Source organism: Marmota flaviventris, chromosome 16 (assembly GCF_047511675.1).
Source record: "Marmota flaviventris isolate mMarFla1 chromosome 16, mMarFla1.hap1, whole genome shotgun sequence".
NCBI lineage: Eukaryota > Metazoa > Chordata > Mammalia > Rodentia > Sciuridae > Marmota > Marmota flaviventris.
Window position 1 is genome coordinate 26,936,904 of NC_092513.1, and position 17,915 is coordinate 26,954,818.

The window sequence follows — 17,915 nt, forward strand, 5'->3', positions numbered from 1 at the left end:
TCCTGGGGACACCGAGAAGCCTAAAAGAAGGTTCAGAGTTCTCCAACATGGCAGCCATCCCCAAATCCTAAGCCCGGCTACTGGCTTGCTAATGGAGGCCAGAAGGCCCTCCCGGGTCTTTGGGGCCTATCTGAGCTTCTGTCCAGGTGCTTGGCCTTAGGAAGTCATCTTGCTCCTCTGGACTATGGTTCCTCACCTGCAAAGTGGGGTTAATGACAGCAGCTTCCCAGAGCTGGGGAATTAAGTGACATAGGCTGCTTCAGCTCTTATGCGTACTGCCCTGGACACTCTGTCAGTGCCTAAGAAATGTCAGCTACTACTCTTTCAAGGTCTCGTCCTCTCCACCTAGAAGGTTGCCCATTCTGGCCCCCCTGACCTTCTGGCTATGCTGTCCCCTTGTCCTTCAAGCTTAGTTCAGGGATCCCCACTCCTTCCCTGGCTGTCTCCGCTTGCACTCTTCATGGAACCTGGTGCCACATCTCATGTGGCATTAGACACCCAGCCCTGTAGCCATGATCAGCCGAGTGGTTTCACCTGTGGGGACTGGAAACACAGAGAACTTCCTATGATAGTGGCTGGCACATTGTAATAACTCAGAAAACGAGCATGGGGTGAAGGGGTGCAGGAGTGAGGGGAAGGACGGGGTCACAGTATCCCCAGGATGCTTCGTGGTGATAGATTGGTTAAGCCATGAGTTTGAGGCCTGGAAGCCTGCGTCTGAACTAGGGACTGTGTCACCTTAGGCAAGTGACCTAACTGACCATTCCATCTTCCCTTCCTGAAATGCAGGATGAGGGCCACCATGGTACCTACCCCCCCCTCCCGCCCCCCCCCCCCGCCGCCCCCGTGAGGATTGAATGAGTTAATACAGGCAAGATCTTCCAGCAATGTGGGACACACACTAAGCTTTGTTATAATACAAATTTGCCTTTTGATATTCTCTCATTTTACAGATGAAAACAACTGCGGGGGTGTGGGGGTGACATTCCAGGCCCAGACCACATGGCTGGTCACGGTCAGAACTAGGGATGTGGCTCTTGTCCTGCGTTCTCCATGCAGTACCATGGCCTCTCCTCAGCTCCCCAGGGGCCAGGAAGCATTTCCCTGGGGCGTGCTCTCGTCCTACCACCTGAGCCAGGTGTAACGCACAGTTGTTTGTGCTGGTTTTAGAGACACGGGGTCCTCTCATTGTTGTCACTGTCTTTGTCCTAGTGGGACATTAGTGGCAAAGCCTGGCTGAGTGCCTGCCATGCATATCCAAGATTTGCCAGTCCCTTTTGTGTCCAGCGATGTCCCTACTGGATAGGACATCCAGTTTTGGGAAAGCGCCTTAGGTTCAAGGTCAGACAGACGTGTCCCCAGCCATGACTCAACCACTTCACAGCTTCAGGTCTCTGTACTTCTCCAAATGTCTTGCTTCTCATTCATAACACAGGGGACCTAATATCTGCCCCTTAAGGTTAACCATGTCTCGTATAATCCTGTGAAAGCTCCTGGCATGTTGTAGGTGCTCAATACATGATAACTGCACATCCCCTGTCTGTAAGGGGAATGTAAAACCTGCCTTCCACACTGGTCTGATAGGAGAGGTATGACTGGGTTATAAGACAGGTGATAGTCCTGGTCCTGTTATCCAGGGTTGTTCTATACAGTCGTTCCTTAGACCCATGACTTCTCATGACTTCTCCTGGATAAAGAGCAGACACTCCTTTGCATGGGTCTCAGTCCTTTGTAGTCCAGCCCCTCGCCCTGTGCTTCTACCACCACCCTCACTCTGCTGTAGTTACTAGGCTTCAATCATTCCCAGATGCCTCCTGCTTTCTTCTACCACAGGACCTTTCCACAAGCTGAAATGCCCATGACCTTCAAATTTACCCACTTAACACCCACTTCTTTTCAGTGTATTTATTCATTCATCATGTACTATTTGATGCAAAACAAAACCCCAAAACCTTATACCACATCTCTAAGTATGTAGAAAACAATAAAATAAATATTTGTAAACCAACCACTTAATTTAAAAGTTGAAGATTTGCATCAAGGCAGTCTATCAACTTTCCCATTCTACTGTTTTACCCCCGAGGTAATCGCCACCCTGAATTTTGCACTTATTTTTCCTTGATTGTTAAAAGTGGTTTCATTCCATGTGGATTTAACTCTGAATACTTTGTTAACTTTCACTGTTTGGGGTCAGTTTCCTATTACTGCTGTAACAAGTCTCCACAAGTAGTGGCTTGAAACAGCACAAGTTTGTCATCTTACTGCTCCAGTGGTCAGAGGTCTCAGTGGGCTGCAGTCAAGGCACTGGCAGGGCTGCGTCCCTTTCTGGGGGCTGTAAGGGAGGACGGGTTGCCCTTTCCAGCTCCTGGAAGCTGTCTGCCTTCCTTGGCTCAATGCCAGCAGCGTAGCGTCCTCCCGTCTCTTTCTCTGGATCTGCAGTCACATGTTTTCTTCTCTTTCCTTTGTTGTGACATCACTTTCTCCTGTATGACCCTGTGATGACCTTGGCTTCATCAAGGATGATCCCCTCTCTCAAGCTCCTTAACAGTTGCAGCTGCAGAACCTGTGAGCAGAACCTATTCATAGGTTCCAGGTATTAGGACGTTTAAGGGCATCTTTGGTGGCCGTGACTCTATGGCAGGGGCTTTGCACAGAGTTTGCTCCTCTGCTCACTCTGCAACTTGCTCTGTCACTCAGTACTGCATTTCTAAGACTTACCTTTGACCATTCCCACCTTTGACCAGTCTTCCACTGGTGGGCTTCTGCTGCTTCCTCCTTCGAGTAAGTGTCGCTTCCTCAGAGAAGTCTACCCCTATGCAAGGGGGTGCACCCCAGCCATCGTCCACTTAGAGCCATAGTCCTGGTCCTGTTATCCAGGGGTGTTCTATACAGAGCTTGTAACTATACAATTCCTCTGGTGGTTTCTCTGCCTGCTGGGTCTGGAACTTCAGCAAAACCAGTGACTGGGCCTGATGCTGGACACAGAGCAAGAGGGCTGCTGTCTTATTACCTGGCCCCAGAAGTCTGGCCCAGCTGGCTACCTCTGCATCCCTGTGTCCATGTGATCCCTTCCTTACCCTTGCCCCCTCCCAGTGTCATCTGTACAGTGACTGACCCCCTGCCTGGGCTGCTTTGTGTCTTCTGCAGGTGCAACTTACCCCCCATCTCAGAGAAGTATACTGTGGATGTGGGGGTGAAGACGGACGTCGTCACGGTGAACCCCAGCATCATCACGGAAAGGTCAGTGGCCCTTTTTCTTCTGTAGCCAACAGTCCCTGTAGCCACTGGGCACTGGGAACGTGGCTAGTCCAGACTGAGGTGTGCAGGCTGTTCCCATGAAATATACAAATATAAATCTTTGAAATGGGTTTCAAAGACTTAATGAGAACAAAAGGGTGTCATTTATCTCATTTTAAAAATATTAATTCCATCTTGAAATGATATTATTTCAATATATTGAGTTAAATAAAATATAAAAATTAATCTCTCCCATTTCTCTCTTTTCAAGTTGTGTTTACTAGAATATTTAACATTGCATGTGAGGCCAGCATTGGATTTCCTTTGGACAGTGTGGGCTAGTCAGCCTGCTGTCGGCTAAGGCTGTGAGGAGCCTTCCAGGGTGTGGCCAGGGCAGGCAGCGCCCTACCTGGCTGGGTCTAGGCGGCACTGGGGAAGCCAGGGCCACAGATCGCAGCTCCCCACCCAGCTGCCCCCTGGGGGTGTGCCTGGGAGGTGTCAGGGGAGGGGCCAATTTGTTGAGATCCCCAAGGCTGGGCATAGTTCCACCATCCATATCACGTTGAAGGGCAAGAGGAGAGGAGGAGGAGGAGGAGGAGGAGGAGGAGGAGTTGATGAATTGTATCAGGTGCCAAGAAAGGTAGCAAAGATGGTGCAGAGGAAGTGGCAGGACACGGTGAGAGGCCACAGAAGGTGGGCTGTTCAAGGTTAAAGTGTGCCAGATAGATGGGGTAAGAGGCTGAGGAGGGTGCTGAGCCAGTACAGGGCCCATCCTTGGGGAGGACAGTGCTGGGGAGGATGTGAGGACTCTGGACGGCCTGCACGCCCCCGTGCCAAGCGCATCTTTTTGGGTTAAGCATGGCCTTTCCCTTGGCTCCGCAACCACACACTAGATATTCGCCCCTTTGGTCTGGACTGATCTCTCCTGCACCACTTAAAGGGCACACCTTTCTCTGCAGCGGCGCTGGAGGAGAGAGGAGGGGCGTAGCCTTGTGAGTTCCTGCCCCCTCCCTTTGCAAAGCTCCCAGGGGGCAGGGGGCAGGAAGCTAGGGGCACTGAGGGGTAGAGGTGGGGTTAGGGATCCGGAGGAGCAGGCGACAGGACTTCTCTCACTCTGGGTCCCCTCGCAGGTTCCACAAGCTGGAGAAGTGGCGGCGGCCCTTCTACCGCGTGCTGCAGGTGTACGAGAACGCGTCGGTGCTACTGCCCGCCTTCTACAACACGCGCAATACCGACGTGTCCATCCGCGTCAAGTACGTGCTGGACGACTTCGAGTCGCCGCAGGCTGTCTACTACTTCCACCCGCAGTACCTGGTCAACGTGTCGCGCTATTGGCTCAGCCTGGGGGTGCGCGCCAAGCGCATCAGCACCGGCCTCATTCTGGCCACCGCAGCGCTTGAGCTGTGCGAGGAAGTGCACCTGTTCGGCTTCTGGGCCTTCCCCATGAACCCTTCGGGCCTCTACATCACGCACCACTACTACGACAACGTCAAGCCGCGCCCCGGCTTCCACGCCATGCCCTCCGAGATCTTCAACTTCTTGCACCTGCACAGCCGCGGCATCCTCCGCGTGCACACGGGCACCTGCGGCTGCTGCTGATGTGGCCACGTCGGGCTGCCCGCCCACAACCGAACCACCTCTCCTCCTCTCTCTTCTGGCGGGACTGGGGGCGCTTGGCCTGGCAGTGCAGGGACCTGGTGAGCAGGCTGTCGCTCCCTCAAGTAATTGAGCTTTGTGCTTGGATCCTGGGGCGGGAAGACAGGGCTGGGGCGCTCTGCAGGGTGCTTTCTGCTGGGCACAGCCCCAAATCAGGGGCCTCGGGATTGCAAAGGAATAAAGCACATTTCCCCTCAATTTTAGCTTGTGAGAGAGCACAGACTGAAGTGGTCTTGTGGCTGAAGGATGACCCTAAGGACCAGAGGGAGGAAACAGGACATCTGAGCACAGTCAAGATTTCATTCGGGCCTTTGGACTCTTGACTTTTATACCAAGGACTAGCCATGGATTACCATCTCAGAGCTTAGAGGCCAACCAGTGGCCAGATCTTCCAGTGAAGAAAGAGCCGTTCAGAGCTCTTGGGGTGAGCACCCCAGCTGCACCCAGCGGAGACCTGGATTATTATCTTTCCTGGGAGCCAGTGGCCAAAGACAGCCACACCTTTCCAAACACACCCTGGGACACACATAGTCTTGGTGCCCCTAGGTTCCATCCTGCATTTGACCTCTTGATGAGAAGGAAATAAAACAGGCCAGCCATTTGCACTAAGGTTTCCAAGCCAATGCTATCGACTCAATAAGTGCTTAGCAATTTGCTTCCTCTTCTGTCTCCCTATTTTCAGCTCCATTTTATCCAGGAGTTATTTATAAAGATGCGTTCCTCTTGATGTTCCTGAATACTGCAGAATCCTGCTATACTGTGTTCCTGAATGGGGACAATCAGCTGGAAAATGCTGCCTTGTCACATGAGCTTAGTGACTGGAAGGAAACAAGGTGGGGCCTCAGACACCAGCATCCCTGAGGTTTCTGCCATGAAGGCGCGGACCCCCTGCAGTGTGGGCCTGATGTCTTCACCACAGGGACTCATGGGGCCTGGGCTTCTGAGAATCAGCTGTGCCTAGCCTGAGAGGGGTCCCTTGTCATTTCACATCTGAAATCCTTCCCTCTGCTCCCCCCCCTCCCCCCCCCCCCCCCGCCCCCGCCCCGCCCCGCCCCGAGGTGGGGGGATGGTTTCCACCATGAATGTGATTGTGCCTAACAGACTCTGTTGGTGAATTGCCTTAGAGCATAGCTGTGTGGAAGCATAGATGTTAGTGCCGGGAGGCTTCAGCCTGCCCATCCATCTGTCCTTCCTTTCCTCCTCCTTTTCCTCCTTTTTTCCCTCCCTCCCTCAGACATTTCTGGAGAAGAACCTGTTCTGGTCTTTGATTGACCTTGGGCAGACTGGAGGTGGGGGGTAGGGGGAGGTGACAAAGGCACCATCCCTATTTCTGGAGGTGGAGGAGGATTATACACATACTGCAGTCCCACATGTGAGCACAACAGGGAGGGGACCCCCTACCTGATCACCTTTTTCTTCAGGCAGAGCTGCAGGGCAACCTGAGAGACAGAAAACACGGACCTGGAAGGGTCTCAAAGGCCATTTGTCTCATTTAAGGAAACAGACCCAGAATAGGGAAGTGGCCTGGGTCAAGTCATGCCTGGGGCTCTACCAAGGGCCTGCTGAGGACAGAGCCCTCTCTGGGGACCCTCTGGGTAGGAGATGTGTACTAGGTGGGCGTGGATGGGGCCAGAGCCTTGGTTGGTGGGATACCAGGATCCCCACAGTCAAGGATGTTGGGATTGAAATTTGCGCCAGCCAGGGTCCTCATAGGACCTGGGGATGAAGCATCCTGGTCCATCCCATGTTGGAGTTGGGACACTGGGCTTATGGCTGTACTTTCTGCCTGTGGATCTTAGGACAAGTCCCTGCTCCCTTCAGGATCTTGGTTTCCTCATCTCTGCCAGGAGAGGCTTAGAAAATATATCTGAGGTCTCTACAATCTCCATTTCTTCCTTTGGAACCAGGGATTGAACCTAGGGTGCTTTACCACTGAGCTACATCCCCAGCTCTTTTTATTTTTTTTTTTAATTTTGAGATAGGGTTTTACTAAGTTGCTTAGGGTTTTGCTAAGTGGCTGAGACTAGCTTTGAACTCCCGATCCTCCTGTATCAGTCTCCTGAGTGGCTGGGATTACAGGCGTGTGCCACTGCACCCAGCACAATCTCCATTTTTTTGAGGTGTTCGTGATGTATGGATCTAAGCCATAAATATTTACTTTTATAATAGCTAAGACTGACCACACTGTCATTGTGTGCCAGGCACTATGCTAAGCCCTTTCCCTGCATGATCTCCTATCGTCAGCACAAGACCCCTCAGGTAGGGAGGCTCCCATGATACAGGGGAGGAGACTGAAGGTCAGAGTGACTTGGAAACTTGCTCACAGTCAGATTCCCAGTGGAGGCACTGCACCTAGGTCTGTGGAGCCCCAAATCCTGCCTTAGCTCCCCAGCCACTGTCACCAGGGCTTGAACATGAGGGCTCCAGACCAAGATGCCACTGCAGGGTGGTGCTAGGCCCTGTTCTAGGGTCAGATGCTCTGGGAGGCTGTCCTGGGTCAAGGCAAGCCTCTGTTTGTGGGTGCCTCTCCCTAGCCCTGCTACCTGCAGCAGTACTAAGCCACTTTCAGTGGCCTTGAGGGTAACTGAGGTGGTCTCCATGTTTTTCAGGTGAGAAAAGATTGCCCAGAAAGCATACACATTAAGTGACAACATGATTGACCTGCCCAGGACCACATGGCCAGCTAGAGGTTTAGCTGGGACTCTCCCCAGCCTCCTGACTTATCACCTTCTTTCTCCTGCAGCCAGTGTTTGTAGGAAAATACATTATTTCAAAGGTGAGAGACCTGGACATTGACTCTGGATGCCCTCTGCCACATTCCTGTGCAGCCCTGTCACTGTGCGGTACAGACTACCAGTTCAATTTGTATTTAAGGGACATTGATTTCCCTCAGACAAAACAACCACCCAGTCTTCTTTTGTGCTAAATCTACTTCTCCGGGCTTGAAAGGCAGCAAAACCAGCTCATGGCTCCGTGCTTAGCCAGGCAGAAAGGAAGGTGACCCAAGGTCAGGCAGGCCTCTGGGACCAAGTCAGTGATGCGGCAGCAGCAACTCTGCTCACTAATCGGCTGGTGCTGCAGTGGGCAGAGCAGCTTGGCATTGTCCTGACTGCTGAGCGTTGGGGTAAAGCAGAGAAGTGCTTCCTGACCCCGGAGGGGAAGCAGAGCATGCCCTGGCCTGGCATTCTCTGTGTCTTCCTTGAGTGCTTATTTTGTGCCAGGCCTTGAGCAAAGTGTAAACCCTGTGCTCCTGGTGACACAGTCTGGTGTGTGTGCACAGCCGTTTAGTGAAGCATCCCACAAACACTTAGAAGCTCACTGTGCAGAGTGCTGTGAAATCCAGGTTCAGAGACAATCACCTGGTGTGTGCGTGCAGAAGTTAACTCTGAATCCCGGAGGTTGCAGCATAAAGATTGTCATTATCAAATAGGGCCTCTATCTCAGGTCTCCTTGACAGCAGCATGACAGACATCTGATGCACTTGGCCTTTCTGGTCTTCTCGGAGCTGTCTGTGTTTCCTAACAAACCATTCTTCCCTGACGTGCTTCCTGCCTCTCTGAATGCTCCTCCTCAAGCTTCTTCGTGAATCCTCTTCTGTGAAGCTTCCTCAGGGTTCTCTGCTCTTACTAGGAGCGCTCCTGCAGAAATCTCATCTCCTCATAGCCTCCAGTTCTCCTGTCCTCACTTCTTACCCCATCCCTGCAGGCCCATCCTCCCTGGGAACATCAGAAGCATTCCCCTGGGGTCCCCTGAGTGTCCACACCTCAGCAGCTTCTCAGACCCCCAACCTGTCCTTGACTGGTATAGTTAAAAGAACAATCTGGAATCAGAGTCTCTTTCCATTGCTTAGTAGCTGTGTGACCTTGGGGAGTTCCAGAAGCCCCTGGAGGCTCTGATTCATCATCTGAAACATGAGAACCAGACTCCAACCTGATCAGCTATTGCCAAGATCAAGTGCCACTGTGTTGGGCCATCCCTAGTTCAAGGCCTCACAAACTGGACTCTCAGTAGGCACAGGTCCCTCTGCCCCAAATCTGGCTCCACTTCGACTCTTCCTTCTTTAGTCTCTGTTTATTAGTTCACTAAATCTTGTCAATTACAGCTTGGAAAAACCCCTAGAGTTCATTCCTCCCTGTAGACCAGCTCTTGCTCTAATTTAGACCCTTCTGGCTGATCTTTTTGCTGTCAGAGAATTACCACCTGAAAACACCTTTTGTGGGTCCCATTGCCTACTTGTACTGTGAAGTCCAGGTTCTTTACCAAGTCATGCAGGCCACATTCCAAACTGGCTCCCTCACCTTCCCAGAGACCACCCTTCTTCCCATGATCCTCCAGGCACTGTGCCTTTGCACATGCAGATCCAAATGCCTGGAACCACGCCATACTCCTTCCTCCGGCTTCCTTCTTTTGATCTGGCCACTTTTCCAGATGAGGTCCAGTTATGGCCCCTGCCACCTCTCTATGGTCCTGGACCAGGCACTCTCTCCTCTGTGCTTCTGCTGTGATCAGTGCTGACTCTGTTAGGACACCCTCACAACACACAGCTCCGGTGTCTATGTCCTCGGTGGAAGGTCTGTTTTTTCCCTAAGGGAAGGTCCAGTATCTGGTCCATCTTTGTGCCCCTCACACTGGCACAGAGCCAGCTGGGGGCTTTTCAGCACATGCTCACTCCAGTAAGGAGGTCCTGGTTCCTCGCAAGCTCCAGCAGTGCAGGACACCCTGTTAATAAACCGACTAACACCACGGAGGAGTCAGAGCTGAGCACAGTTCTCTGTTCGTCATTTTTTGCCTAGTACCTTCTAGGAAGGCACAGACTCCCCTGCCCATCCTGGGGAGCTTGGGACCCAAGAACTGAACATCATTGGAGCCAGGGGGTGGGGGGCCTGTTGGCTCCCAGCACCTCGTTTCTGCTTTCCTTTTTTATTTTTTAAATTTTTCTTCATCATCATAATCTTGCTCATCTGCTTCTTGGTTGCTGACCAATCTCTTTCTCTAGCTTAAGAAAAAGAAGGGAAAGACATGTTCTATTTTTCTTTCTTTCCCTTTGTCCTTTTCTCACTCCCCTTGAGATAAGTCAGGATCTTGCGTTTCTGCGGCTGATGGGCAGGGTCGGTTGTAGAATACAAGGGATTTATCAATAGTGTTTCAAAAACTAGACTCAATGCTTTGTTTTTGGCTGAGAAACAGTTGAGCTGAGCTTTTCAGAATATCTGCTCCAGTGGAAGGCCAGGGGCTCATTCCCAGGGAGCTGTGGGTAGAGACGTCATTCTGAGTCCAACACATGCCCTGCTCCCATCCCTCTGCAGCAAGGGAAACTGGTTGTGACTCTGGGCCAGGTGAGGCCAATCTAGGGGTATGTGAATGGCCAGGGTGTGCTTTCTGCTATTGAGTGGTCTCATCAAAAGAGGCTCAGTCTGTGGAGATTGATTACATCCAAGACATTCCAGCAAGGCGGTGTGCTCCTCAAAGTCAGGTAGATCTCCTGCATCACAACCTGGGTGCTTGTTAAAATGGTGAACTGAGAATCTGGAGGGGGCGTGACACCAGGCAATCAGCATGAGCGACATGTCCAGGGGGGCCTTGAGCACACTCCTGTTGTGGTTCTGTGGCTTCTGCCATCGACTAGCAATGCCTGGCCTAAATTCCAGAGTGGAATCTTGAGAAGATGGAAACAAGAATTTGGCACACAAGGCAACTTCTACCTTTTTATATTTAAATATAAAATATTACCTGCAATTAACCTGAGCATCTTGATCATTTTTCAGGGTACAGTCCAGGCATGTTAAGATCATTTGCTTTATGGTGCAACCAATCTCCAAAACTCTTCTAATTTTGCAAAATTAAAACTTTAAACCCATTGAATGACAATGCACTTTCCTCTCCCTCCCTGCCTGGCAACCAACATTCTATTTTCTATCTCTATGACTTTGTCTGCTCTAGGTCCCTCAAGTATATGGAATCACAGAATATTGTCTTTTTGTGACTGGCTCATTTCACTTAGCATGATATATCAAAGACTTCCTAAGTATAAAGAATCGCTAAGGCAAAGCTGCTTTCAAATGACATTAATAGTGTTCCTTTAGCAGAATTCTGATTTTTGTAGTTGCTTTGAGCAGCTGTCCTGAGCCCTCGGTCAGCCTCTGGCTTCTGGAGATCTGGGTACCTGGGTTGAGGGCAAGTGCAAACCTAGTCTTGCTTGGCCAGTGGGGCTCAGCTGTCCTTGCAGTTGTGTCCTTAGTGACAAGAGTCTTTTAAAGGTCTTTAGATATTTTCTCTTGCAGAATCTCTTTTGTGAATTTTTTTTTTTTTCATTTCAAAAAGAGCAATTTACACAACCATGACAGCTCTTGGCCACCAAAGCCAGAACTCAGTGACTGTCTCCTTCCAGTTGGAAGATGCTTCCTTTGGCAATGAAGTCATGCGTGTCCTTCAGCTAAATGATCTTCTTGGCTTTGGAGTGTGCCTCCTATCTCCTCTAGAACTGTGGTTCTCAATCTTGTGTGTACTTTAGAATTGCCAGAGTTCTTTTTAAAATAATTCCTATGCCAGGTCCTCTCACGTTACTTAAAAGATCAGAGAATCTGTTTCAGTTGTCTTGTGGTTGGCAGCCAGAATCCTCACCTTAAAAGATCTCCCGGGGTGGGTGGTTCTGTTGTATAATGGTTGGGAATCTCCTCCCACAAGCAGAGGGCCTGTGCTTTGGCTGTATACCAGAGTCATCTGCAGAGCTTTAAGAAATTCTCAAGGGACCCCACCCCAAGACTTTCTGGTTCTACTGATCTGAGATGTGACCTGGGCTATTAGGGTTTTTCAAACTCTCCAGGTATTTCTAATCTATAGCCAGGACTGGGGACTGCTATTCCAGATCTGTAGTTCTCAAATTTGAGCCTGTGTCAGGTATCTTTAGAGAGCTCAGTGGCTTTGGGCCGCACTAGAGTCTCTGGGTCAGTAAGGCTGGGTGGAACCTTTCGAGCAAGTTCCAAGCCATGCTGTGGCCTTCCCAGGGACCACACTTCCAGGATCACTGCCCTGGATGGTCTTTTAATGACATTGGCCTCCCCCCCGCCCCACTCCATATTCTTTTTCCTGGTTTGGGGTTTGTTTCTTTCCCTCAAATCTGATTCAGACCTGAGACTTCTTAAAGGTCCCAGATGGCTTTTTTTTTCCTTCAAAACATTTTAAACAAGTAAATATTATAAAGTCTTTTAAAAGCAAAGTGACAGATTTCTCCCCCTAGGATTCAGAGGCTCAGAGTGTGCCTGGGTTAGGTATTCATCCATGCCTATTAGGATTAAGGTGCATTTTGTGATCCAGAGTTAAGGGATTGGTGACACTTTATGGCTAGTGCTGGGGTGGGATCTGAGTACCACACTGTACCCTCTGGCATAGGGAGGCCCAGCCTGTCCCACCTGGGTGAGGACCCAGCCTTCTGACTCAGGCCCCATGCTCTGCCTTCCCTGCACACCTGTGCAAAACTATCAAGGCAGGTGGCAGTGAGGGGACATGCAAGGGAGGCCACCTGCCTGTCTGGTCGGTGGTACCTGGTTTCTGCCTCCATCTCTCTCCACTGTACCCAGGGGTGAGTTCCCCGATCTTCCCTCTGAAGACATCCCAGCAGGGAGAGGACATCAACCCCCTGCAGCTCAGAATTCCACTTCAACCACAAAGTTTACAAGAACCCTTGAAGATCTTGACAATTTATTAAAGGAGAAATGGTTACTGGTTTATTAAAATGAGGTAAAACCCCCTTCACTTCCCAGGACTACTTACCAGCACGTTCCCAGGTCACCGAGGACTCCAATGAAGGACCGTGAGACCCCATAAAGCTATGTATCAAAGGCCAGTTTGCAAACAACAAAACCTCATGACCTTCACTTCAAATTCAATTCTAGTGAACTTGGTTCTAGTTTCTATAAATAGAGCAAGCTAAGAGAATGGCAGCAGATGTTAGGTGTATAGATGTAGCAAGAAGTGGCAGCTAACCGTCTCACAATGAAGGTGGATCCATGCATCTCAGAAGCCACAAGCCAACCGAGGCAAGTATGTGGCAGTAAGCTCAGAGCAGCAGAGCGGTCCAGCTCTGTTCATTCTGTGACATCACGCCAGGCAGAGACCTCCTTTAAATAACCTTCGGCATGTGGTCATTAAGGAGGCAATAGAATGATCAGAATGATTTCCATCCCCCCAAACTCAAAAACATACTCAAAAAAGTCTTGGTGCTTAAGAGATCCACTTTCAGCGATCTACAAATTCATAAGTGAAAGGGTCCCTTCTCTGGTGGTACCCGAGTTGGCAGACTCCCTCTTCTGAGCTTGCTTGTAAGTAACTTCAGCCATTCTTTCCTGCCACCTCTCCTCCAAGGAAAAAGGACAAGAGGGAGGGGAGACCAGTCCCTTCCATCTTCCCGCCTCAAAGGGAGCTTGCAGCGTGGTTGATGATGTGGCCGGAACACCCTCATTCTGCACCTCCAGCTCTGCTGGTGGCATCCTTATTTAATGCACATGGGAGAAGGAGTCAGGACCTCACCGGAGACCCGGGTTAATTTCTGATTTTGAGAATACCACCGTTTTCCCTGCAGGTAGACACTCCTGCTTTCCCAGCATTTCCACCATTTTCTCCCTGGGCTTTGCTGCTACCCCAGGAGGAGGATAGGGCAGATGGTAGCAACCCTACCTGGGCCTCCGAAGATGGCGGTTGTGTGCGCCAGGTTGGGTGGGGGGTAGGGGAGTGAGGGGGTGGGGGTGGATTGGCGGTGGAGGTCTCCTGTTGGGTGGCCAAGGTTTTCCAAGGTGGGTGAGGCTCGAGAGTTCCAGCTCCCTGTGTTACCCTCTTCTTCCTGCTGGGGTTATTTGGTCCAGGTGTGGGCTTTACCCCTGGCCTCACAGCCTGCACAGCAACTGTGTGCAGGGAGGGGCCTTGGGTGTTTGCTCCTGTCTGCCAAGCCCAGGGCGTCAGAACCAGCAGCACTGGGTATCTGTACCTGTGGGTAGAGTGGGGCAGCGGTGATACTTGGTACTGTCATTCAGACCAAAGGCCTGAGCGAAGTGGCAGTGTGGAGGAAATCCCTGCCAGTGTCCTGCTGCTCTGGCTCTTTGGAAGGAGGCTGGTGGGTGCCAACTGGCCGCTCCTGCCTGTCCCCCAGAGTCAGTCTTAAATACTTACCCTGGGGATGCTCAGCCCTCACTGTGGCTGACTTCTGAGCAAGTCCCCCTGTCCAAGGTCTATCTGTGAAGCAGCCAGTCTTCCCACACCCTGCACGTGATTTAGGGAAGTGGCAGGGGCTTGATGGACTGCAGATTCCCTTCCTTGGCAGGCCTGACATCACAGTAGAAAGCCATAATGCCCCTACAATGCAGTATTGTCTGAAGTGTGAAATGTGCGTATATGTTTGTGTATATTTTTTTTGCAAAGTGAGCGCTTCATCCCAATAAGCAGACAGTGGGCTGCTCAGAGGGTCATCTGGAGCCAATCCCCTGCCATCTTCTCCCTAGATACAGCCAGGACAGATGCTGGGTGTCAGCAGAGGAGCTGTGGAAGTGCTTGCCCTGGGGCCAGTTGTACCTGGTGTGGCTTCATTCAAGCTCTACATGTTTCCCAGAGGAGTTGGTGGCAGCAACTCACCTCTGAGCTGTCTCCATTGATTCCTGCTCCAGCTTTCTCTGCTCTCCTCTCCAGGAGCCAAGTCACACTGCTCGGTGCTCCACAGAGCCTGCCCCCCCCCCCCCCCCCCCCCCCCGCCAAGAACGAAAGGGAGGACCAAGGTAGCTTTTGCTGGGATGCTAGAAAAAACGCCTTTGGTGTCAGAAGCCCCCTCTAGTCCAGTTGATTAGCTTTCCCTGGCCCTGGAGAGAAATGCTGAGCCATTCTGAGAGCTTTGAGGGAGGGGGCCCTGCAGCGCTGGCCTATTTTTATGCAAATGTGGCTTCGGAAGCTTTGGTTACTACAAACTCCTGTATAGCATAATTCTAGCTGCGTGTGATTCTGCAGTGATGGCTGGAACCCTAGACCTAAAAAACATCATCAGGGTATTTTGTGTCTGTCACTGGGTTTGAAAGACCCTCAATTTCTACCCAATAAAGCCAGTCAAATGGTTCATCTAGCAAAGACTGTTCTCTCTCTCTCTGTGTGTGTGTGTGTATGTATGCACACACATGTGTGTGTATTGGCCTGGACTGGGCTGACAAGAGTCGAGTCCAATATGGGGAGGTTGCCATATATCCATCCCCAGGGGCTCATGGCCACCTGGGCACATCTTTGGGCAGTGTAGGGGTACCTGAAGATCAGGAGACCTGTGGCTGTCTGGTAGAAGTGGCAATCTAACCAAGGGAGGAGGTGGGCTCACAGGATGGGCTCAGAGAGCAGAAGAGGAGAAGTCAAGTGGACTACTGAATTGATACATAGGTGCACAGGGACCTAGAGAGAGGACTGGGTGCTTCAGTAGGAGGAAGGAGGGTCCATAGGGACTGGAGCTGCCTAGAGAAGGTGAGATTTGAGATGTGCTTATACCTGGACCCAGATCTTGTGGCTCTGCAGACCTGTCTCTCTCTAAGCAAAATAACTCCATCAAGGTCCTGGATCACATCAAAGGCATTTGAGCACACATAACCCTCTCTTAAAAGATGACAGTAGGCTGGGGGTTGTGACTCAGAGGTAGAGCACTTTCCTAGCATGTGCAAGGCCCTGAGTTCAATCTCCAGCAGCACAAAAAAACAACAACAACAACAACAACAAAAAAAAACATCTCCTCTGGTGCCCTTATAAAAGGAAAAAATATATATATATATATATATTTTTAATGGATGGTACAGACGCCTGGTGTGGGTCTGCCTGCCTCCAGAGATGTAGATGGATGGCTTGTGTCCCCAAATTTGCATCCTTGGAACCCTGGCAGCCTTCCTTGTAACACTCCCAGAGGCTCACAAAGTTCCTGTCCCCTCTGCCTTCAGCTCCTGCTCTGGGGACTGCTTTGTATCTGTTGACTGTCCAGATGTCAGACACAGCTCTTTCTTTGGTACCAATGGTCACAACATGGGAGGTTCATCTAGGGAGGAGGTGGGCTCACAGGATGGGCTCAGAGAGCAGAAGAACATGGGTTCCAGAGTGTGGTAAGGTGGCAGGGAAGGGAGGGAAACCACTTCCCAACAGGCAATCACCTCCAGTGGAGACCCGTCCGGACACCAGCCAGCTGCTAGCACTCCTGTGGCCCAGCCTCTGCCTACCTTGCCTGAGGCTTCCTTCTCTGCTCCTGGTCCTCCTGTCCCCACCTTCCTCTCAGCAGTAGAACACATTCCTGCCATTTCCTTTCCCCAGCTGTTTAAGCATTCTCTGGAGTGCTGGTCTCCTGCTGAGCCTGGGTCTCAGCTCACCTGCCACCTGCCACTTTCCATAGACATTTTTTCAAGGGGAGACCATTTATTTCCTCTCTGAGATGATTGTGATGACAGCTGTAAGATATTTGGATGTTTCATTATTATTATTATCATAAAATGCTAAACACTGAAGCAAGCAACTCTGAAACCTAAGTACTATTTGAGGCTCCTCCCTGAGACCTGGCCCTTGTCTTCCACTCTATCCTGGTGGGAAAAAGAGCTGACGCTCTTCCATAAGAAGGGGGCCTTCCATAAATATTTTTGAACGAATGTATGTATGAATGTCATTTGTCTATTTACTCCACATCATTTATCAAGTTCATGCTGTTTACCACTTCATTCATTTAACAAGTATTTTCTGAGCCCCTGCATTGAGCTAGGCTCCTTGAGGAACTGGGACATAAGAGTGAACAAATGCACATGTCACCACTCACAGAACGTAGAGACTGGCCCAAGATATGGAGGTAGTCAAAAACCTCCCAGCTAAAGTTTAATTATAAACCGTGCTGTAAAGGAGCTACAGGAGCCGGGAAAGGATTTCTCGGACCAGGGATCAAGCACCATGGAGAGCTCCCTGCGGAGGGAGCCTGTCTAGGTGGCCTTGTGGGGGAAGCATCCGGGGCCTGCAAGGGGAGAGAGCCCCGGGAAGGAGGGGGACAGCTGGAGCACTGACAGAGTAGGACCCTGTGGGGAAGAGGTGGTCACATTAGCAAGGTTGATTTTTTTTTTTTAAGAGAGAGAGAGAGGGGGTGGGGAGAATCTTTAATATTTATTGTTTAGATTTCGGAGGACACAACATCTTTATTTAATTTGTATGTGGTGCTGAGGATCGAACCCAGCGCCGTGAGAATGCCAGGTGAGCACGCTACCGCTTGAGCCACATCCCCAGCCCCAAGGTTGATTTTGATTCTCAGAGAATCCGCTAGTCCTTGAAGGGGGAAGAGGATGTGATCAGGTTGGCACTGAAAAAGCTCACTCTGGCTACAGTGTGGAGGGCAGGATTGCTGGGGCCAGAGTGCCTGAGGGGAGGCCAGTTAGGAGGCTCCTGCTGGTGGCAAGGACTGGGTGATGGGTGACCTGGGGATGGGGTGGTGGGGACAGGGCCAAAAGCTCCCTAGAAGACAAATGGGGAAAGCAGACCCATCCACAGAGGTACATGTGCAGGGTGGGGGAAGCGAAGGGCAGACAGTGGCCCTTTCTTGTAGAGGCACAGAAGTCTGACACATGGCCCTCCAGGGGTGAAGGCTTGCTGGAGGAGGGAGATCATGGCAGTTTCAGCCAAGGCAATGGGTGCTGTTTCCCCAAAGAGGAGTTAGGACACCTATACTTTCAGACAAATCAACGGAAAACCAGTCATGCTGGTCTTGGGCTCTTATCACAGGGCAAAGAGCTAAGGGGTCATGGTTGATTTGAAAGGGATTTCACAGGGAGAACAGTACTGTGAGCACCACCATCATGGTAGATGGCGGGAGGAGGGTGGCGGGGGTCACCAGTGCTGCCTCCTGGCTCCAGGCTTCGTGAGAGGGGCTCCTGCAGGATCCCCAGAAAGCAGCCATGGATTCCCATAGCACTGGAGCCCTGCTCTTGCAGAGGACACCGTGGTGGTCAGGGCAGCAGCACTGGTCTCATGTAGGGTCAAGAAGTGAGTCCTGG

At 51.0% G+C, this 17,915-nt stretch overlaps 1 protein-coding gene across 4 annotated transcripts in view; it reads left to right on the top strand.

The window, feature by feature from the left end:
• The window catches only part of St8sia5 (ST8 alpha-N-acetyl-neuraminide alpha-2,8-sialyltransferase 5), a 73,594-nt gene extending 60,730 nt beyond the window's left edge, over nucleotides 1–12,864 (top strand). For 3 of the 4 annotated variants that reach the window (XM_027935705.3, XM_027935706.2, XM_027935707.2), the window contains 2 exons: nucleotides 3,148–3,240; nucleotides 4,368–5,729. In XM_027935705.3, the coding sequence (XP_027791506.1) occupies nucleotides 3,148–3,240; nucleotides 4,368–4,836 (562 nt within the window). In that variant the 3' untranslated portion in view covers nucleotides 4,837–5,729. Of the gene's footprint in view, nucleotides 1–3,147; nucleotides 3,241–4,367; nucleotides 5,730–7,502 lie in introns of those variants that run through there. The other variant, XR_011704811.1, reaches the window with a different exon arrangement.
• The last annotated feature ends 5,051 nt before the right edge of the window (nucleotides 12,865–17,915 follow it).